At 38.1% G+C, this 23618-nt stretch overlaps 1 protein-coding gene across 1 annotated transcript in view; it reads right to left on the bottom strand.

The window, feature by feature from the left end:
* TM9SF3 (transmembrane 9 superfamily member 3) overlaps positions 1 to 23618 on the bottom strand; it is a 75584-nt gene that overhangs the window by 40407 nt on the left and 11559 nt on the right. The window contains exons 3-7 of the mRNA XM_060101583.1: positions 16581 to 16703; positions 14039 to 14199; positions 12964 to 13041; positions 6757 to 6888; positions 4999 to 5165 (exon numbers count right to left, since the gene is read on the bottom strand). Of these exons, the coding sequence (XP_059957566.1) occupies positions 4999 to 5165; positions 6757 to 6888; positions 12964 to 13041; positions 14039 to 14199; positions 16581 to 16703 (661 nt within the window). The remainder of the gene's footprint in view (positions 1 to 4998; positions 5166 to 6756; positions 6889 to 12963; positions 13042 to 14038; positions 14200 to 16580; positions 16704 to 23618) is intronic.

The following is a 23618-nucleotide window of genomic DNA, read 5'->3' as shown; positions in this document are numbered from 1 at the left end:
TGGAAATAAAAACAAAAATAAACAAATGGGACCTAGTCAAACTTAAAAGCTTTTGTACAGCAAAGGAAACCATGAACAAGACAAAAAGACAACCCTCAGAATGGGAGAAAATATTTGCAAATGAAGCAACTGACAAAGGATTAATCTTCAAAATTTACAAGCAGTTCATGCAGCTCAGTATCAAAAAAACAAACGACCCAATCCAAAAATGGGCAGAAGACCTAAACAGACATTTCTCCAAAGAATATACACAGATTGACAAAAAACACATGAAAGGATGCTCAACATCACTAACCATTAGAGAAATATAAATCAAAATTACAATGAGGTATCACCTTACACCAGTCACAATGGCCATCATCAAAAAATCTACAAACAATAAATACTGTAGAGGGTGTGGAGAAAAGGGAACCCTCCTGTACTGTTGGTGGGAATGTAAATTGATACAGCCACTATGGAGAACAGTATGGAGGTTTCTTAAAAGACTAAAAACAGAACTACCATACGACCCAGCAATCCCACTACTGGGCATATACCCTGAGAAAATCATAATTCAGAAAGAGTCATGTACCACAATGTTCATTGCAGCTCTATTTACAATAGCCAGGACATGGAAGCAACTTAAGTGTCCACCAACAGATGAATGGATAAAGAAGACGTGGTGACACATATATACAATGGAATATTACTCAGCCATAAAAAGAAATGAAATGGAACTATTTGTAGTGAGGTGGATGGACCCAGAGACTGTCATACAGAGTGAAGTAAATCAGAAAAAGAAAAATAAATACCGTATGCTAACACATATATATGGACTCTTAAAAAAAATGGTTCTGAAGAAACTAGGGGCAGGACAGAAATAAAGATGTAGATGTAGAGAGTGGACTTGAGGACACAGGGAGGGGGAAGGGTAAGCTGGGATGAAGTGAGAGAGTGGCATGGACTTATATATACTACCAAATGTAAAACAGATAGCTAGTGGGAAGCAGCCACATAACACAGGGGGATCAGCTCAGTGCTTTGTGACCACCTAGAAGGGTGGGATAGGGAGGGTGGGAGGGAGACGCAAGAGGGAGGAGATATGGGGATATATGTATATGTATAGCTGAATCACTATGTTATAAAGCAGAAACTAACACACCATTGTAAAGCAATTATACTCCAATAAAGATGTTAAAAAATCAAATAAATAAATAAATAAAAATAAAAAATAAAAACCAGATTTGTTTTTTCAAGTATCCAATTAAACACTACAGGTACTAACGTATTTCTTCCAGACTATCATTAACAAATTGATCCATTCTGTTTATAACTGGGTGTGTGGCCACTGACAGAGAGTTCAAAAAGGCTGCTCATGTGACTGAGAGTCCAAAATGACTACCAGCGGGTTAAGTTTGTAGTCCCCAGAGACATTTCCACTAAATGGAAGTGTGAGTGTAAGTTACAGTTTTAAAAATCAGACATACCCTTGTACCTCTTTGTTCATAAATATTTTATGGGTATTTTCTACCCAAAATAGACCATTTTCATCTACACTGAAAAAATCTGCTGAAGTGGGGAACTGTCCTCCTCGTTCATCTCTCCAAGACTGGGGGTGGGAGGGAGAGGGTGATATCTAAGTAGCTGCTTCACCTACACTTGCCATCTCACCACTATAAAGCAAGTTTCAACACAGCAGCTGCATTTTACCAGACTCAGCCATACCTTCTCAAGCACCACGCCTTCCCAAGGGTTACTATCACACTAACTGGCATCCCTACATTGATGCTGATCCTCTACCTATCTAAATATTTTTTTCTTCCCTGACTGCTATGACCATCATTGAGCAAAGTAATTTTCACGTTACATTATCTGCTTTTTATCCTCTAGAATCCTTTAGATTCCTACTCTGGAGTGAGTCTTACAAACTTTATGTGCAAGTTTTTCATTTTCTCACCTCTTTGCATTTTTACTATCTCTATCTTCATTTCTACAGCCCAGAAAATTAAGAGACACGTTCTGGAGTAAGAGTGCCTAGGTTCAAATCCCAGCTTACTAACACCCTTTACTAACAGCTGTGTGATCTTACTCAAATTACTTAACCTCCCTGAGCTTTACTCTTCTCATCTGTGGGATGGAGATAAGAATAGTCCCTTTATGGGGCTGACGTGAGGATTAAATGAGCTAATGAGCATAAAGCTCCTAACACGGAACCTCAATAATGTTAGTCATTTTGATATCATAATAATACTGATATAATAATACTCACAGCTGTAGTACTTACCATGTAAATGATTAAGTATGTTCACTTCAAATAAGCACAACGTAGAACAACTATCGATAATAATGACAGGCTAAAATAACAATGCATGACTTGCCTACTAATACCATCTATTAGATGCGGTTTCTTATTTCTAAAAGCTGCTGAAGGTCTATAAGCAGAACAGCTTTGGAATTAAAAAATGAACTGCCAACACTGTAACCCTAACATTTGAGAAGGAACAAAGCAAAAACTTGGATTCTAGAAGAGGTTACCCACTACTAACTTATAAGACTGTGACTACTCCAAAGAAGACATACAGATGGCCAAGAAGCACATGAAAAGCTGCTCAACATCACTAATTATTAGAGAAATGCAAATCAAAACTACAATGAGGTATCACCTCACACCAGTTAGAATGGGCATCATCAGAAAATCTACAAACAACAAATGCTGGAGGGGGTGTGGAGAAAAGGGAACCCTCTTGCACTGTTGGTGGGAATGTAAATTGATACAGCCACTATGGAGAACAGTATGGTGGCTCCTTAAAAAACTAAAAATAGAACTACCATATGACCCAGCAATCCCACTACTGGGCATATACCCAGAGAAAACCATAATTCAAAAAGAATTACTACCCCAATGTTCACTGCAGCACTATTTACAATAGCCAGGTCATGGAAGCAACCTAAATGCCCACTGACAGACGAATGGATAAAGAAGATGTGGTACATATATACAATGGAATATTACTCAGCCATAAAAAGGAACGAAATGGGGTCATTTGTAGAGACATGGATGGATCTAAAGACTGTCATACAGAGTGAAGTAAGTCAGAAAGAGAACAACAAATATCGTATATTAACACATATATGTGGAACCTAGAAAAATGGCACAGATGAACCAGTTTGCAGGGCAGAAATAGAGACACAGATGTAGAGAACAAACATCTGGACACCAAGGGGGGAAAGTGGTGGGGGGTGGTGATGGTGGTGGGATGAATTGGGAGACTGGGACTAACATATATACACTAATATGTATAAAATGGGTAACTAATAAGAACGTGCTGTATAAAAAATAAATAAAATTCAAAACTTCAAGAAAAAAAGACTGTGACTATACAGTCAGTGTCAATTCCGTAGTGATGCATTTAATCCAGTATTTAATGTAAAGCATGACTTCTTGAAAGATTTGAAATGCTTTTCTTGAATTTGGGATTTCATTTGAAATATATTATATCCTAAAATAAGAACTACCTACCAGAACACTGAAGTTTAGGTTTTGGCTAATTATTTTAAGGTTTATGTGGTAAATAAATTACAAAGGTTATATTAAAGAAATATGACAGAAACTACAGAGAAATAACTTTGTTGATTAATACACATTCACTGCAGTTCAACAAGCACTGATTGAGTACCTTGCATATACAAAGTTCTTGAGGTACTCTCAGAATGCAAAGATAAGACCCAGTCCTTGCTCTCAAGGAGCTTACTGTCCAGTGGAAGAAACAGCAATTTTGTATAGTTAAATATTTAATATACAACTAAAGAGCCATGCTTTCAGCAAAACAATTTACTGCTTGTCCACCAAATGCCAAGCACATTTAAGCAAGAAGGCATCATGAACTGAAACAGAGGTACGAGATGTAACTGGGGACAAGTGTCATTCTGACTGAGGACTTAATGGGGTGGCATCTATACCCCAGGCTCAGAGCATGTTTGCTTTGCTGAGGTCATGGTTCTCTGAGCACAGGTTATAGGGCTACTAAATAGGGACTTGAGATCTTGGTGAATGTACAACTTTTCCTTATGATCCAAAGGCCTCACATCAAGAATTTCTTGCAGGACTTCTCTGGTGGCGCAGTGGTTAAGAATCCGCCTGCCCATGCAGGGGACACGGGTTCGAGCCCTGGTCTGGGAAGATTCCACATGCTGCAGAGCAATTAAGCCCATACGCCACAACTACTGAGCCTGTACTCTAGAGCCCGCGAGCCACAACTACGGAGCCCGTCTGCCACAACTACTGAAGCCCATGCGCCTAGAGTCCATGCTCTGCAATAAGAGAAGCCACCGCAGTGAGAAGCCCGTGCACCGCAACGAAGGGTAGCCCCCTCTCGCCACACCTAGAGAGAGACGCGCGCAGCAACAAAGACCCAACGCATCCAAAAATAAATAAATTTATCAAAAAAAAAGAATTTCTTGCAACTGGTTCAGTTTTCAAAGAAAAAATGTACCAGAAAACCATGTAAAGATAGGATAAGAAGTCATCCAATTGTTTTTCTAACCTCATGTGCCTTTTCCACCACTCTTTTTACTGTTATTTACAATGCTTTCTTCTGTCTGTAGAGTCTACAAGTTTTGGAGGCAGATGTGAAGTACTAACTCAGTAAATGTGTAATCCTTGTGCGTTTCTTATGAAGACCTAATTGGATCTTCAGATTTCAAGAAAGTGCCTATTCACTTTGTCAAACAACTCTGATTTATAACTAATTCTGCTCATACCTCTAATGGAATATAACCTTTATAACCAACCAACATGTTCAGTAAGGCTAATAATTTTAGGATATAACAGAAAAATATACTTACAGCTAAAGAATACTGCTCATTATTTAATTTGTTTGCAATAATGATATTTAGGCTATTTAAATTCTAAGATAATTGAAATCAGCAAATATTTAATTATGATTGACTTAAAGGTTCCAATTATTAAAACTATTCAAGAACAACAAAAAAGTAATAAAGTTAAGCACATGAACTTACTCTGTATACAAATCTTCTATCATTGCAACAATAATAACAATGAGAGACACAGCAAATATCTGACATCCAGAACCAATGAGAGAGGAAAATATCAGCGGGTGACTTGATGGTCTAAATACATCTCCATGCACCTGCTTCCATCCATACTCATCTCCTAGGTCTCTATCCTATATACATATATATGTTGAGAGAAAAGAAAATAATTCAGAATGAAATTAAAATACATAAAATAGGTAAAAATTTACAATTACTGTCGTAAGTTCCCTCACTACAAATTTAAAGGTATTAAAAGGGTTTCAAAATACCAAGAAAAGACATTTGTTCAAATTTAAAATAATTTCTGCCTTAATAACTTACAATGTTAAAGTGTTGTAATATTACTGAGGCTCAGGAAGGTGGATCCTGGTTGTACTCAGAGAATCTCAAAGAATGGAAAAAGAAAAGGTCTAGGCGCAAAAAGAAATGGTCAAACTGGGAGAAAAGCCCAATGGCTCTCTGAATGTTACATTCAGACACTACTCTTGACCTTTACATCATGACTAAGGCTCACATATGAGTGGGGGCCAGGTGGAGAGCAAAACTGAAGAAGATTAAAACCAGTACTAGATGGCCTAGCAATGCAGAAATCTCCCTTATAGCCTGGAGCCTAAGAAAATACACAGGGAATATATCAAATAGTTAAATATCATTTAACTGTCTATAGCATTTTTAAAAAGGATTCAATTTTGCCTTTTCAACCCAAGTAAGCAAGTATCCAAAACAGTGTTTCTTAAGAAATATCAGTCCCTCAAGATAATCTTCGTGGCTTTTTTGGCCTTGGCGGGGGCTGGGTAGGGGGGTCCTGGTCAGCTATGTTTGAGAGGCACCAAATATTTCATCTACCCTCTGATACTTCACAATACACATGAGCATATTAAAATTTTAGTTTGTTTAACTGTTTTCCAAACTTATTTAATGATGGAGCATATCTACACAGAGTAGCCATTAACAACTGAATCACTGCTGTACACTTGAAACCAACACAACATTGTAAATTAACCACACTTCAATTAGAAAAAAAAAAAAAAAAGAATAGCCATTAACATTCCCTGGCAGTCCAGTGGTTAGGACTCCAAGCTTCCACTGCTTAGGGCACGGGTTCAATCCCTGGTCAAGAACTAAGATCCTGCAAGCCACACAGTGCAGCCAAAAAAATTAAAAACAAAAAAACACCACTTTTGCTCATTTACGACACTGTTCTACAATTTAGTAAAAATAATTTAGAAACAACCCTCCCCTTTGAACCTACTAAACTAAATGTAAATCAATCCTTCCACCTACTCCCTTAATTTTATGCAATACTTAACAGCATTAGAAAGATACCAATACAAGTCTACGACCTCCTAGCTGCAATTCTGAAATCAAAAGCTCTGAAAAGTGAAAAGTCTGCCTCACAAGTTTGACATATCCTTATTTGGTGGCAAATCTTGGAGCGAACTAACAAGAGGTTATTTATACTGTTTATTTATCCCACTTAGGGTGAACATTCATGTTTTGCTGAAAACACATTAATATATTTGATTATAGGACATGTAATCAGGGCATGTAAAAACATTAAAATATTTGGTTAGAGACCCCTCAGGGAGCTTTCGACCTTTCTAAAACCTGAAAATTCTGAATTCTAAAGCTTATCTGACCTCAGGATTATGGACTTGTTTCCAACATTCAATAACACTGAGTTAAATTATTTTAAAAATACAATGTAAAATGTTTGCTTACCATGTCATCCATTTCTTCTTCTTTACTGTACCGGGCATAATCTTTTCTTAAAGTTCTCATTAAAATCATTGAAACTAAGCCCACCAAGAAGATAACCATCATGAAGGAGTTGAAAATTGAAAACCAGTGAATCTAAAATAACAGAAAATAAAATATTACTTACTTGAAATACCAGTTACAAAATTCATAGGTTTCATGAGGACAATGGGATGTTAATGCAAAAAAAACCCCACAAAAGTCTTCTAAAAACTTTTACATGAAAAGCCAAAACTAAGATATACTGGGAAAGAGTAATCAAAGGGATTGGCTTTCTTTCCAGTAAGCTTTAGATGCATTAAAAGTATGATACTGTTTACACGGATTATCACAATCAAATTTATTGTACAAATAAAATACAATTTGGCCACACGGAATATGCTATTCAGCATTAGAGAGAAAGAACATGGGTTTTGGAGTCAAACAGGTCTGAGTTTTAACACAGGCCCTGACCCCAGTTTTCTTACATCAAAAATGAAGGAAATAATACTATATCGTAAGTGATTTGTATGGTTTAATACATATATAAACTGTACGGCACCGTGACTGGCGCAGAGCAGTAAATACTCAATAAATTTTAGTTCCCTTCCCTCTAACTAAGCAACAACCTGAAAACCTCTTTAAAATTATAAGACTAAACCATCATAGCTGCCCGCCATGAACTTAGGCCACCTTCTTGAATGACCTGCTTCACTTGCTTCCAGTTCATCCTCTTCACCCTGCCGCCACCATCATGCACTCCTCTCCAAAGCAGCTATCCATGGTACAGAGAACTCTGAGGTACCCTATAGTTTCTCAATGCCCCCAAGGCTCTTTTTTTTTTTTTTTTTTGCGGTACGCGGGCCTCTCACTGTTGTGGCCTCTCCCGCTGTGGAGCACAGGCTCCAGACACGCAGGCTCAGTGGCCATGGCTCACGGGCCCAGCCGCTCCACGGCATGTGGGATCCTCCCGGACCAGGGCACGAACCCGTGTCCCCTGCATCGGCAGGTGGACTCTCAACCACTGTGCCACCAGGGAAGCCCCCCACAAGGCTCTTGACTTAGATTTTACCCACGCATTTGTCACAAAATTATGTCCAGATTCAGTACATCTGACTTTAACTGTCTGTGGCACTGTCCAGCAATTCCTTTATATTTTAATTCCCAAAATTTCCTTATGGATAGTTCCAAAATTTCTCTTCTCTCTCAATTTCATTTATTTTTCCCTTCCTCTCTATTTCCATGCCATCACCTCATACCTGATAGCTCTAACGGCCTCCTAGTTGACGACCTTTATGTTTGTTCTTTCTCCTTCCTTTCAATCTATCCGACAAAAGCTTATCCAGCAATCTTTCTGAAACATCATGTTCATATATCACTTCTCTATTCTAAAACTTACAGTGACATTCCCTGTCTTCTCACATAACAAACCTAAACTATTTTCCCTAATATTCTGTACCCCTTGTAAGACGGCCACCTCAGCTTAACTAGCCAACCTTTCTTTCCTCTGTATCTTTTTTTTTTTTTTTTTTTTTTTTTTTTTTTCTTTTTGCGGTATGCGGGCCTCTCACTGTTGTGGCCTCTCCCGTTGCGGAGCACAGGCTCCGGATGCGCAGGCCCAGCGGCCATGGCTCACGGGCCCAGCCGCTCCGCGGCATATGGGATCCTCCCAGACCGGGGCACGAACCCGTATCCCCTGCATCGGCAGGCGGACTCTTAACCACTGCGCCACCAGGGAGGCCCATCCTCTGTATCTTATATTCCAATCAGGCCTACCGTTCCTCAATGACCCAAAAGTACAGCTTATTCACTTCCACCTCTGTATCCTTCTCAGAATTTCTTCTCACATTGGATCCACTTCTATCTACCTTTGTAAATTCTATCTGCAATTTAAAACCCAACTCAAAACCCCTGTCCTCCATAAAACCTCTCATACACATATTTTAATTATTCACAGATATTCTCCTGCTCTAAACATCTACAGATACATAGAATATTTAACATAAAGGAGGTACTGTTCTGTACAATTAGGATTTTAATTAGATTTTAACTTGGGCTAACATGCTGAGCATGTGCACTAAAGTGAAAAGCAGTACTGGCTGTTATCCACCCCGAGGCTTCAGGCAACTGATAAACTATGGCTTCCCCTGAAAAACAAGGGGCAGTCAACTGCCTCTGCCTCTTCATAAGGTCATTTCTTCCTTCATTCAACAATTTATTTATTAAATACCTATTGAAATTATAAAGGATATAATGAATGCATTATATTTTGAAATATTTACCAAAAAGGGTTGTATAAATTTATCACAAAAGTATCACTTAAGATTTATAAATGCAGGCTATAATAATAGGCTTTTCCAAAGGTTTGATTTTGTTTCTACTCTGGGAAATTAATGACCCAGAAAAGGACAAGAGAGAAAAAAATTTACATACATACACATATATATATATACATATATATATAACTCATATCTCTTTTCAGTCAATTTATCAAATTTTTGAAGGTTTATATAGTTACTACTTAGTAATAAGAAAGATACACCCCAAAATGCAAAAATTTCTAGCAAAGCTCTCTATCTTCTAATCTAAGATACAAACATTAAACTAATACAGATTATAATGTACTACTAATAACCTGACATTTTATAATATTCCTTTATCCCCCAAATTATAAAATGTTGTATGATTCTGAAATTGTTTACCAAGGGAAATATTTCTTTAAAACAATAAAATAATGAGCTGTCACAGAGGGGTTACTAACCCTACGAACTGCTGACTTCCGCACCCCTAGTGTTGCTACTCCGAAAGCAGCACCCCAGGTTGGTCATAAATGTTACAACACTGGAGATTAACTAACTATACCACCAGGGCTGCCTCTTCCTGAGCACCTGAACCAGGTGCTTTACATACACTGTCAAATGGAAGTTCACAACAACTCTGCAAGGTGTATAACCCCTGCTTCACTACTGAAAAGAAGCTGAACAACTGAGTCATCTGACCACAGTTACAGTAAATGGCAGAGACAGTCTGTATCCAGCTGGGGCTCCTAAGTCTGGGTTTGTAGTCACTGTATTAGAAACAATCCCAACTCTTACACAGTAGATCCCATCCACTCCTGCCTACTCAAGGAAAATGCTTCAGTAATTCTCCCCCATCTCCTGAATCATCAGTTTTGTACTCTCTACTGAACCCCATCAACATAACAAACATATTTTTCTTACATTTCAAAAAAAAAAAAAAAACCCAAAACAAACCCCACCCCCCTCCTGATTCCATCTTTCCTACCGGCTACTACACCATTTCTGCACTCCCTTTAGTAGCAAACTTGCTGCCTCCAATTCCTCTCCTCCCACTCCCTCTTAGACCAGCTCTGTTGAGATTTTGCCCCACCACTACACCAAACCTGCTCTTTGTCAAGTTCACTGACGACCCCAGATGAATCAACAGGTACTTTCAGTACTCATCTTACCTGACCCATCAGCAACAATTCAGAACTAATCTTTCTATCCTCTGTGACAGACTTTCCTCTCTTGGCTTCCAAGGTACCATACAATCTTTTTTTCGCCCCATGCCTTACCAATATCTCCTCAGGGCCCTTAGCTGGTTTCTCCTTTTCTCCCTGAACTTACACGACTGCTCCCAGGGCTCAGTCCTTAGTCCTCTTCTATTTGTACATACTCTTCCTTGGTATTGCATTCAGTCTCACAGCTTTAAATACTATTTAGATGCCAATGGCTACAAAATTTGTAGGCCTCTCTTTTGAACTCCAGATTGATATATCCAACTAGCTGGTCATTATCTCTGTCTGGATATCTTACAGACACTTCAAAACCACCATGTCCCAAACAGTACTCTGATCTTCCCCTCCATCTCTCCAAATACAGCTTTTCCACCCCACTGACAGCAGCTCCACTCTGATAGATGCTCAGGCCAAAAACTGTGGAGTCTTTCTCAAACCTTCTTTATCTTTCTATCCATCAGGAAATCTTGCTGGCTCTACCTTCAAAATACGTTCACAATCTGGCATCTTCTCGCCACCTCCACTGCTATGCCTTGGTCTGAGCCACATTTACTTCTTTTTTTTTTTTTTTGCGGTACGCGGGCCTCTCACTGTTGTGGCCTCTCCCGTTGCGGAGCACAGGCTCCGGACGCGCAGGCTCAGCGGCCAAGGCTCACGGGCCCAGCCGCCCCGTGGCATGTGGGATCTTCCCGGACCGGGCCACGCACCCGCGTCCCCTGCATCGGCAGGCGGACTCTCAACCACTGCGCCACCAGGGAAGCCCCACATTTACTTCTTATCTGCATTAATGCGACAGCCTCTCCAGTGGTAACCCTGCTACTCCCCGTTTCCCACACAACCCATTTTCAACATCACAACCTGAAAGACCCTTTTTAAAAAGAAGTCAGATCTGCCATTACCCTGCTGAAAACACTATCCTGCCCCCTTTGCATTTCAAGTCCTTAAAGCAGCCATGGATGATCTGGCTCCTGCTGCCTCTCGGACTTCATCTCCTGCTTCTCGTCCCCTTGCTCTGCCCCAGCCATACGGGCCTCCTTGCTGTTCCTCAAGCACACCAAGCACGTTCCCACCTAACAGGCCTTGCCATGGTGTTGCTTCTGCCTGGAATACTCTTTCTCCAGATGGCCACATTCCTTACTTCCTTCAACTCCTTCACGCTTTTGCTCAAAAGTCCATCTCAGAGGCTTACCCTGTCCTCCGTACTCAAAACTACAACTTGCTCTACCCACAGCACTCTTACCCAACTGCTCTTTTTTATTTTTCCACGTACACATTTTTCAACATACTATACATTTTAGTTATTATGTTTACTGCATGTCTCCCCCACTAGTATGTAAGCTCCAAGAGGGCATGGATCTTTGACATTCATTCTCTAATGTATTCCACTGAGTACAGTGCTTGACACACAGCAAGTGCTCGATTAATATTTGTTTAAAAATATATATATGGTATACAGTTCTACTAGTGAAAATGCCGAAAGGCAGCCTTTCCACCAAGCTGTCACTACCCCATGAGACTAGAAGCAAGTAGACCTAGGTGTTCTGTAGGGAATGTCAGTTGGAAGCCCTCATATTCTCAAATGCTACTTGAAGTTATTTGTGCCTGTACCTTTAAATGGACTACCATGCTCAGGACTGCCTGAGCGCTGAATCTGAGGAAAAGCCCTGGGAGGGTTGGGGAGGGAACCATAGCTCCAGGAGTAGCACACTAAATCTTTCAGTAGGGGCTAAACCCCAAACAGCTTCATTTTCTTCTCCTAGGACCCCGTGGAAGATTAGAAGTAGTAACAGGTTCTGGTGGAGTCTAAAGGTGGAAACTGGCTGCAATGATATAACTCTGAGACAAAAAAAAACTTATAAGCCATCTCAAAAATTGGTGACTAATAAACGTCAGGATTTCAGTCCAAAAGAGAGAAGAGGCAAGTCAGGAAGAAAGTCAGAAGAATGGATATATCCCCTTATACCTTGTAGTTTTTTCAGGTCCATCCTTGAAGGAGTGAACCACCAAAATAAAATCTGTTTTTTGCTAAAAATAACCAAAGCTATCTGTACAAAACCAGCAGCAATACCACTAGACTAAGGATCTGAGATCCAGTGTATACCTGCAGGTGGGGGGGTGGGAGGCATCTTTCCATTCTTGGTGTTTCTTTGTATGTGGAAGGATTTCCCCTGGCAAAAACTCCTGGTATCACTCCACTCCTGTATTCATTCCTTCCTAGAGGATGCATACATTCTGCTCTGTTTCTCCACACTGTAATTTTTACACACACAGGCGCCTAGGTAGAAAAACTTGAAACAGTCCAGCACTGTCTGAGTGTGTTAAGTTTCTCCAATTCTGAGTTTCAATATTAAGAAGGCCACTTGACCACAGTTACAGCCACATTCTCCAGTATTAGCCTCATTAGCAATAAAAGTGGTATCTTGGCTTCCCATATGCTGTATTCTTCCTTGTGTATCTCTTCACTGGTTTAAACCAGGCATGATGAAGGGAGCTTTTGACTGCTCCTCTAAAACTCTCTAACACTCTTATGACTCTCAGCTCACATCTGAAATCAGCATTAGTTAAATCTTTGAGATCCACAGCCCTAGCACAGTGCCCTATACGTGGCAGATGCTCATTGTTTAACTGATTGAAGCACACACTGAACGTCTTAAAATACACAATTTACCTACCCTGTGTTGAAAAAAGGATGGATCAAGGTATTTGTCAAATCGATCTTCAAATTTTACATCTGACTTTTTCCATTTTACCTGAAAAAAATTTTCTTCATTTGAAAATCAAGGCCAGTAAACAATAATCTGATAACAAAACTCTGAGCAAAATTTGAAAAGATTTACACACTTAGAATAAGATACTAGAGAAATAGCAGAAAGTTACTACCAATTTGAGAAGTTGAAATACATGATAAAAAAAACTAGCCAACTTTCCTCTCTGTGCATTAACAAAACTTATCACTTAGAGGGATCATTTCAGTTTTCAAGGACTATTAACTGTTGCTGACTTACATTCTCTGACCTCATAAACGTGATAACTCAATTAAACAGACCAAATAAAATAAGAATCTGTACATCTTTGACTTTAGATTGCATTAGTTTTATTACAATGATGTTTCTTTATAACTACGGTTATGCAAATAATATTTGCACTAGGCACAAAGCTTGAAAAACTTTCAAAACTGTCTACTAGCAATGGATTCATTCCAGTTACCTGGAAAAAAACCACCAAAGAGAGAGGCTACCTACGTCGGATTTCTCTTCTTTCCACTACTTTTAATCCTAACAGAACAGAATTAACTTGACAGTTGCAAGGGGCTCTGACAAGCTCTTACTCTGCAGGAGTATCTTATTCCAACTGATAAAGCAAAATATGGTAAACTATACTCATCCAGAAATTTTCAACATGGCATCATCTCTTAATCTGCAACAGTAAAAAGGAAAGAGAAACAAGGAGTAATGTAATCTAAAAAGTAACCATGAAAACACATGGCTGGGTTAGCTAACTGCCCAGTTATAATGGTAAAGTTTGCTGAAGCAAATGGTAGGTCCTGTCAATGCATAACAGGTATCTAATACTACAGACCTGAAGTAAACCTCCCTGCTTTTAGGAGGCTTACTTACATACATTAATAATATTCTGTTGCATCCCATTTCAAGCTACAATTTCAATTACTAAAGTTGTAAAACATACTTAATTGTTGATATTAAGTGACAAACACTGCTTCCTGTATACAATTATTTTAATACTTACCGAATATGACATCTGGATTTTAGTATTGGGAACCAGTTTCACTTTTCCTTCACTAGTTAGATTAACATCAACAATTCGATTTCCATTAAAACCTATTTCAAGTTTTTTATAGGTCCAAAGATAGTAATCTTCCCCATTTTCATCTGCTTCACCAACAATACCTTCAAAAGAAATAACACTTCATACAAGGTATGTAATATCACTTAGTATTTAAAATACATTAGAAGCTAAAAGCTCATTAAAAAACATTTTTATAAAAAAGCAATACTACCATTATTCCTCATGGTTAGAACAATGAAAAGGTACAGGCTGGACTTCTCTTTGTTAATTACTTGGCAAACACAAAACTATTTTCACATCATGGTAAAAAAAGTGATGCACAGCTCAGCATAACCTATCACTAATTTGATCCTCAAAGTTCATGCTCCGTCATTAGTATCACCTTCATTGTAATAATCATGACTGTGTAGTTTATATCCCTTAATATCTCAAAATTTCAGGGAGCACTATATCACTATCTGGCAAGGTTCTCAAGGTTCGTGGTCAAACTAAAATTAAAACCAAGGTCTCCAGAGGTCTAGTCCAGTACTTTCTCTAATAACCTATGATCAACGCATTCCTAATAAGCTGCACATATGTGTATAGTGGGTACCAAAAATTAAAATGCCTCCCCTTTATACCTCAAGCATTGGACTTATCTCTGGGAAGTCAACAAAATGAAAGGAGAGTTGAAAATAAATGGTAATGAGGCAAAAGTTAAAATGATCATTTTGATCACAATTTGGGATACTGAAGGAGAAGACCCGGACAAGGGAGTAGGTAGTACCTGAGGATCTATCTCTTGTGCCCTCATACTGTCAGCTATTTACCCAATGTTCCCTACCCAAGCCTATATATTCATTAGCGCCTTAGGCTCTAAAAGTTACTCCTTGGGCCTTCCCTCTACAGTCAGTGCAACTCATGAAAAGCATTAGTGGGAAGAAAATGATCATTTCTTATTAAGAATTATTTGCTAATTAACCAAAGTTGCTCTAATTGGTACAAGTTCAAGGAATACAATTTCACTTTGTTTGAGGTGGTAGAGGGATAATAAAATCCTTCTAATAATTAATTTCACCAAAGTTTATTTACCTATCTACTCTGAAAACTCTGAGGGTGGAGACATAATTATACCAAATAGGAAAGTATTCTCTAAATGACTTTTAAAAGACTCTGAAACCTTTATCCCAAGAAAAGCCAGATAAAGATTTTTTTTTGACAGGGTTTCCCATGGTTCAGACATTGTAGGACATCCAAAAGTATCTGCCCTAAACATGGCAGAAACCCAGAGCTAAAAAAGATTTATGTTAAGACAGGGAAGCACAGCTGCCATGTTGCTCATGGAGGCCCACAGAAATGACAGAAAAAACCTAAGGTTCTAGACATGAAACCCGTAAGCAATGCAAAAGACTTGCTCTCTCACCAAAAAAAGAGAAAACCCAGATTAATGCGTTCTCCTAAAACTACAGGCTCAGAAGTCTTCAGTGAATATTCAGCATATCTTCCTACTACCTTCAGAGCCAATCACAGAAATGTCTATTATACTAATTACAGTCATTTACATGAAACGCTTACTATTTATACCTAATTAACATGTAACACAGTAACGACGATGCATACAATTATATCTTGAGATTAGCTTTCTTATAAATTCCATCTTAGTACCATATTAAACTCTGGGCTGATATGTTCAGTCTTTCAGTTTGCTGCTCATGAATACAGTAGTCTGCTAATAACTTTAAGAATTAGAATATTAATTATATATTATTTATATATAAGAACAAGTGTCCAAAGACCAAAAAACAAAAACAACAACAACAAGCCATTAAGAGAAAAATGTGATCAAACATGCTGGCTGTGATAGCTGGCTTTGCTTTGCATGTTAAGTAATTTAATCAAGCCCAGCACAAACAATGTTTGGATTATGAATAAGTTGGTATTAACTACTGCATTGTTCCTCTCCATTAACACAGATGAACAAGGACATAAAACATAAAAAATAAAACATTAAAAAGTTTTTTAAATTTTAAGCATAATAGACTTTTGGAAAATAACATAGGAACTAGCAAAACAAGTCATTCAGGAGACTATTATATCTAAAAACCATACTACCACAGTGCCACATGAGAGAAAGCCAGAATATAACTTTAAAATCCTATTCAGTCCCTTTGATTGTTATTTGATAAAATAAGTCAAAATAAGATGTGAGAAAAATGGAGGGAGGGGGAATATTTCGGATTGTTCAAAGCACCTTTTGACCTCTTGAATATGAAAAGTTACACTGTATAAAAGTTATATTTTCAGGGATTTTCATGTAAAGTTTGACAATGTCAAAAACCCTTCAAGTAACAGGAAACCATAAAATTGATGTTAAAATCATTCTGTGGAAAACAGTGAAAACACATTTAGTGATTCAGTGTACAATCACCTGAATAGGCATTACATAAATCTTGCTTATTATGCAAATATTCCCCAAACTTTAAAAATCACATACAATACTTACCCCATATTGGTAAGTCATCTATGTACATCTGGTACCAGTAGTGATTTTTGATAGCATACACAAATGCATCTCTCTTTTCTTTATCTAAGTCAATTTCACAGTAAGTGGCTGGCATCACATCATCTGCATAAAATAAAAATTGCAAATCAGTACACTCATTGGCAAAATAGTTACAGGAAGAGTAACACACAGAAAAGCCAACATTTCCTGAAGTTAAAATTTCTACTCATAATAGCTGAATCTCGGTGATATATATATATAGGGATTCAGTATACAATTCTTTCCTTTTTTGTGTATGTTTAAGATTTTTCACAATAAAAGAATTTTAATCATCTTTACTTTCAAAGATTATCTTACTAAGTGAAGAAAGCATCTCTTATATAAAGAAAATCATACAGAACATTTACAAAGTAACTTTAAAATGAATAAACTGATTTAAAAACAGAAATGAAAAAGCTTAAAACACATAGGAAAGTTTTCACTTTATACAAAAACTCAAGAATATGATCCTAAGTAGAGCTAACAATTTCTAGCTATGAGATCTCTGAGATAAATATTCATTTGAACATTCTTGGAAGTGCAAGTCACTGGAGGCCACAGATTCTATGAGGAATCCCAGTGACTCTTCATAATTCGGAAGATTAAAAGGCAAACCTCTATCTAGCAGGCATCACTGTTTATAAATTACCCAAAAGTTCCCTGGAGATGAGTCATTTCCACTCTTGACTGCTTTTAAAAATACTCCTATCTGAAAATAATATTCAGATGGTCTCTAACTTATAAACCTTTCAAAAATATGCTTAGGATCATTAGTTTCTAAATAAAACAAAGCAAAATCTGAAAAGCACTCTAGATGTCCATCAAAAGGACTGAACTGTTTTTGTATGCTACTTAAGCAACTAGGGAAAAAAAAAAGAGAAATCAATCTTAACAACAACAAAAAGCACAGATGTTTGTTTTTAAGTTCTCCTGTACTATAATATTGGTTATTTAGAACATGAAATACAACTTCCTCCAAGAAACAATGTTAAATTTCCCAAATGTTCATTAAAACAACTTAAATATAAATTGCAGCCAAACTATAATTAATAGCCATCTATAATGTTGTTTCTACGAGAATAACAATCTGACATATAACTCCAGACACCACCAACATGTTTCCCCAGTTCTCAACAGAGAGAATAGCTTATTATGGCTCAGCCCAGAGTGGACACCCCAAAACTACAAAACCAAAGATGGCAGGAAACACTGAAGTCCCATGAAAGAGGGATAGGGAAATTCTCTATCCCAGTGGGAGAAGAAACCTGCTTTGTATCGAACAACAATGACTCCCACACATATTTTCTTTCTACCCAGGCCATTTTTAGGCAGCAAGAAATTTAGGGTTTTCATAATGGCAAAAACTGAGGCTGAGCAGAGGAGAAGGCAGGGAGAGTTAAGACAGAGATTACTACAAAGGATGACTACAGCAGGAGCTAGGAGAACTGGCAGCAGGAAGTTATAGCCACAGAGGAGAGAGCAAGAACCAAAGGAAGGTCCAGGTTGAGCAGCAGCGAACGGCCACAGTGGCGTGGGAGGACTCACAGCTACCTCTGCGAAGCCACCAAATTCCTTGCTGTCACAATCAGACATTCACTGATAACTGTCATTAACGATACAGCAGTATGAAGTTCTGAGATATGCAATATGACATTTACCCATATATAAAGCTTTTAAAAGATTCCTTACAGTCTGAACTTTAGTTCAACTCTCTCTTTCCCCACTCTCCACCATCCTCTCTCCCTATACTCTAACCAGACTCAGCCACCTGCAGTTCCCACACACCTTGTGCTCCCTTGGCCTCCGGATTTGTTGTTTGTGCAGTAAACCCCACCTCACATGTCCATCCTAAAATCTTTCCCATGCCTCTACCCTGTCCCCCAGAGTAACCCCTGATTCCCCAACCCTCACTCCTCTCACCACACAGCCTGCCCCCTTCACTGAAGTCCCGTGGCTTTCTCTCCATATCTCCTATGGCACCTAGGCCTACACCGCACACAACCTCACACCAGTGTCTTAGCTCCTCAAAAAGACCATTAGGTCTTGAGAGCTACGTCTATAACTGATCATAACCTTTTTGGCCCCAGCTATGCCTGTTTCAGTATGCTGCACAGAGCAGGCATTAAACAAATAAAATATTTTAACAAATTTTAAGAGCATAATTTTCCATTTATTTGGCAAAGGAAGTCACTAAGTACACCAGAGTATGCACATATACATGCATCTGTGTGTGAATGGTGTGTGTGTCTGTGTGTAAGGACAAAAATGCCAATATAAACAAATGAAATTTTTGAGCTGAGTATCTCAGAAGGATTGACAAAGAAGTCTTGAAGAGTATCTTACACTGATACAAAACCTAGAAAAGAAATGTTGTGGTAAAAGAGAAAACATCATTATGGAAGGCTATAATAAGGGCCTGGGTTGGTCATATTTTAATGAAATTCCTCTTGCAGGCATGTAAGCAAATACAAACATCACAAATAATTAAAGAGCCTGGTTGCTCAATTGAAAAAGCACTTCTCTCAGGAGGGAGCCGCTTTGAAGATAGGAATGTAATGTGCCTAAGTACACCAAACCACCACTCAGCATTCTATATGACTGGAAAACACTCTGAAAATCTATTACCACAAATCACTACTTTAAAATTACAATAGGGCATACCCTTCTCACAGGAAATACACACCTATGAATCCTGAAGGGGATGCAATTAATATCTTACCAATGCAGATACTTTTTATGAGGGAAAAAAGAAGAGAACCAAAGTTATAAAGTGGCAAATGTCAATACTGATTTTTCAAACAGAAAGCAAGGGTAGATTCTGGAAACAACATGCCAATAAGTCTGTCATCAATTCTCAACAACACTCCAGACTAACAACTAAATAGACAGTGAAAGCATTGAAAAAAGAATGTGACAATTATTCATGAGTTCTCTAAGAACATATCATGCCTTATTTTGTTTAGTTTCTCTTTTAACAGCATTACTGAACTGGAAAATCAGAAATACTCTACCTCAAATTCAGCAGCACTTTGCAAAGTTTCTCATGAAGTCGCTATAGTCAAACTATAGAGAAATGGGCAGAAACTTGGGTTTTAGTCTGGGTTCCACTACTTACTAGCTCTGTGAATATAAGCAAGTCACTTAACCTCTGTGAACCTCAGGTCCCTCAACTGTAAAACAGATAACATCTATGCTATCTCCTTCCCAGAGTTGTTTTAAGGACGAAAAGTGCCAATATATTCACAGTGTTAAGTTTTCTTGAGCCACACACCCCTTTGAGAATCCAATGGAAGTGATATCTCCCTTGCCCCCCCAAAACGCACATCACTCAAAATTAAGTGTACAATTCCAGAGGTCCACAGACCCCTGACACCAGAGCTTCTGGTTCAACTTTGTATACCCAGAGTCTACCACAGGGCTCTGGAATACAGTAAGCTCTCAAAACTGCTGAATGAACTTTTTACAGGACTGGAAAAACTGGCATATTCACCATTAATTAATCAACCATCTACATAAACCAATACTGATTAACTGACCAAACTGGCTGGCAGTATAAACTGTACAATTTTTTTTCTAGATGGCTATTTGGCAACACGTATCAAGAACTGCCTTAAAAATGATTATACCCTTTGATTCAGTAATTCTACTTCTAAGAATTTAACCTAATGAAAGATTCATAGATGCATTAAAATACTTATGTGCTAGTATAGCCAAATGCATTCTTATTTCTAACAGAAAAAAAAAAAAGCAAAAGCAAGGAAGAAAAGGAAGAAAGAAGAAAACAATGAATATCTTGTCATTGGGAAATGGGGAGAAATTACAATATCAAGTTACAGAATACTATATAAATATATTGTAAACAGAGTAATTAACAATAGGAGGATAAGCTGATAAGATGTTGTGGAAAAAAAAGAAGAGTAAAAACTAATTTATACATAACTTATTAAACGAGCCAGCAAGTGCTTAGAACGGTATCTAGCACATAATAAACACTATACACGTGTTCATTAAATACATTTTAAAAAATCATATATGGAACATGAACCCAATATTTAAAAATTTTAAATAACGTGGATGAAAGTAAAGATGGTCAGAAAGAAAGAAGAAACTGTTACTGGTATTTATATCCAGGTGATTTTTATATTCTTTACACTTCTCTGTAGTTTCTAAATTCTGTACATTGATCCTGTATCACTGTTAAAATCAGAAAAAATATATACACATACAAAAAAAAGACAGATGTCAATCTGAAAAGAACAATGTTAGCAATGGTTTAAATAAGAACTTATAAAAAGAGCATGCTTATCAAATTTGCAGTTAGCACAAAGTTTTAAAAATTGCTAATACCAAGAATTCAAAATATCTAGAGTCAAGATTCAATACAAGATTCAAATTATTTGGTCCAGCTAAAACACTTCAGTTGAAACCAATAGGACAAAATATTGCATCAAGTTCCCAGACTTCCGATTAAACAAGGCAGATTAACCAAGTGTCTTTTACCTCCTGAAACTCCATTAAAATGTCAATAAAGGAATAAAAAGGATGTAGGCGCACAAGGACAAAAAGAGGAGAAGACAGTGAGAAAAGATTTCAATCAATGCTGGGGAAATGGAAGACGGTGAATGACTAATAAGGCAGAGGAAACCATAACAGAAGGGACAACAGGATTGTTGTCACAGAACACAGGAGACACTCAGAACTTGGAGGCACCACAGAGGTCGAAAGGTAGAGGAGAGACAGATGTAGGGCTGAACATATAGGGGAACTGTATAAAAATATGGTTATGGAGAGGTTGGATGCCTAGGTCCCCTCCTGCACCCATCACACAACTAGATGAATAATCTCCTCAACTTCCCCTCTGCAGACCAGAGGCACTTTCCCCTAAAGAACTTCAGCAGAGAGGCTCCAGAATCAGGAAGAGCAGGAATAGTAGAATCCAGGGACTGGAAACAGGGTGGGGTTCACCTTAAGCAAAAATCTTCATTCAGGCTGAATGAAAAGAACTGCCACCTCCCAAGCCCCTTCCCCATCCTTTGGCAATCAGGCTTAACTACCCAGCCAGATATCTGGAGGGAAATACCGCATAGTAGTTAAAAGCTCAAACTCTTAACGCTAGGCTGCCTGGGCTCAAATCCTCACTCCGCCACTTTCCATCTGTGAATCCTTAGACAAGGTTACTTAGCCTCTGGACCCCAACTTCCTCAACTGAAAAATAGGTATAATACACCTCCATAAGCTCATTTCGAGGATGAAAACAGACTAGACTGAGAATCACTGAACTAGAAATACATAAGGCTCTAAGCAGCCCTTGGCATATCTACATAACTGCAGTACTCTCAACTTACCATTTCACTCTAGAGAAGTAGAAGAAATACTAACAAAATAATTTCACCCCTCTGTTAAGTTGGAATACTCACGGAAGAGAAAATTCAAGGGAAGATCAATAAAATAAATAGAAGGAAGGAATCCTCTAGAAGTCAACTTTTCAACAATTAATATCCTTCATTATACTGCAAGAATTCTCAAATGAGAGGGAAGGGACTGGGTGGTGACCTCCCCTGCTTAGGAATTACTATTCCAGATCACCTAATGATCATAATGAACCAATTATAATAAAGAACAAGTAGGCACAAACTAGGTGCTGGACAATTTATTAAGAGCTCACCATGTCTTGATAGCTAAGGATGCAACAGTGAACAAGAATGCAACTGTCCCTGCCCCAGTGGAAGCAGCTAAATTACGCAGCAGGCTAGTGCAGCAGCTTGAGGATAAATCAAATCCTACACTCAATAAACTAATTTAACATTTCATAATTGCTAATACAAAATCAAGTTGGAAGCACAGACACAGACTATGTGCTATTAGTATTCATAACAATAACCATTTCTTGAATGTAAACTATCAGGAACTTTGATAAATGATGTACATGCACTATCTCATTTAAACATGACAATTCTACCAAGTGGATATTATTTCCCTCATTTCATAGTTGAGGACAATGAGATCAAAGAGACTGAATACTCTGTCCAGGACTACATAGGTAGGCAGAGGCAGAGCTGAGACGCATCAAGTCTCTCTGACTCTAAAGCACATGTTCTTTCCACTCCACAGTGGCAATATTCTAGGAGGTACCCTTGAAAATTATAGGGTAATGATTTCAGGTCTGGTTCAAAGATATCCAGTTTAAGTCTGCCCTTTTCATTTAATTTTGTCTAAATGTTCTCAATGTAGCATTTTGTCTAGCAATAGTATAAAAACTTTTAGGGAGAAAAAAACAAAGTTGTGCATAAAACCTCAAAAGGGAGCTTTTGAGGCATCCCACATTAGACTCAAAACTACTGCTAGTTCCCTAAAATAGTCTATTTAGTGACTTTCATTTTACAAAACCATACTAATCCATTTAGCCTGACAGAATCTACTAGGTGTGTTTGTGTGTATGCACATATAAGTGGGTATGTATATGTATAGTTTTTCCTAGTTTCACAATATTTCTAAAATTTTATTTTCTTACTTGAATATGCCTTCAGAAGAACCTTTAAAAATCAAATACTTAAGGGATGAAAGATTAACAATATAAATATTTCTACAGTTTACACAGAGCCAGAGGGTTCAAGTTTCCACACAGCATTAGTATGCTGTGATACGCCTTGGGTAATTCATCTTTGGGCCTCCCTAACAGGAAATCAGATGACACAATCTCTAAGGTGCATCCCACCTTTAAAATTCTATGATACTATAAAGAACAACCAGGAAACCTCACAAAACACTTTTCAAAGCACGATCAACTTTATCTTTGAACGGGGTAATCAAGGGTCTGCAAGAGAAAGAGAAATCTAATCAGCATTTACTATTGCATCTGGACCACTTAACGTGGCAGCTTCTTTAGCAGCATATCCATGATGGAGTGTAGAGTTGACAAGACTCCAAGGAACCGCCGACTCTTAGGGAGTAACATCTGGCCAGTCCTGATTCTTTTCATCTAAAGGTGTTTAGTCTGAA

This window comes from Mesoplodon densirostris, chromosome 1 (assembly GCF_025265405.1).
Source record: "Mesoplodon densirostris isolate mMesDen1 chromosome 1, mMesDen1 primary haplotype, whole genome shotgun sequence".
NCBI lineage: Eukaryota > Metazoa > Chordata > Mammalia > Artiodactyla > Ziphiidae > Mesoplodon > Mesoplodon densirostris.
Note: the sequence above shows the minus strand (reverse complement) of the source record. Positions and strands in the feature narration are given on the sequence as shown.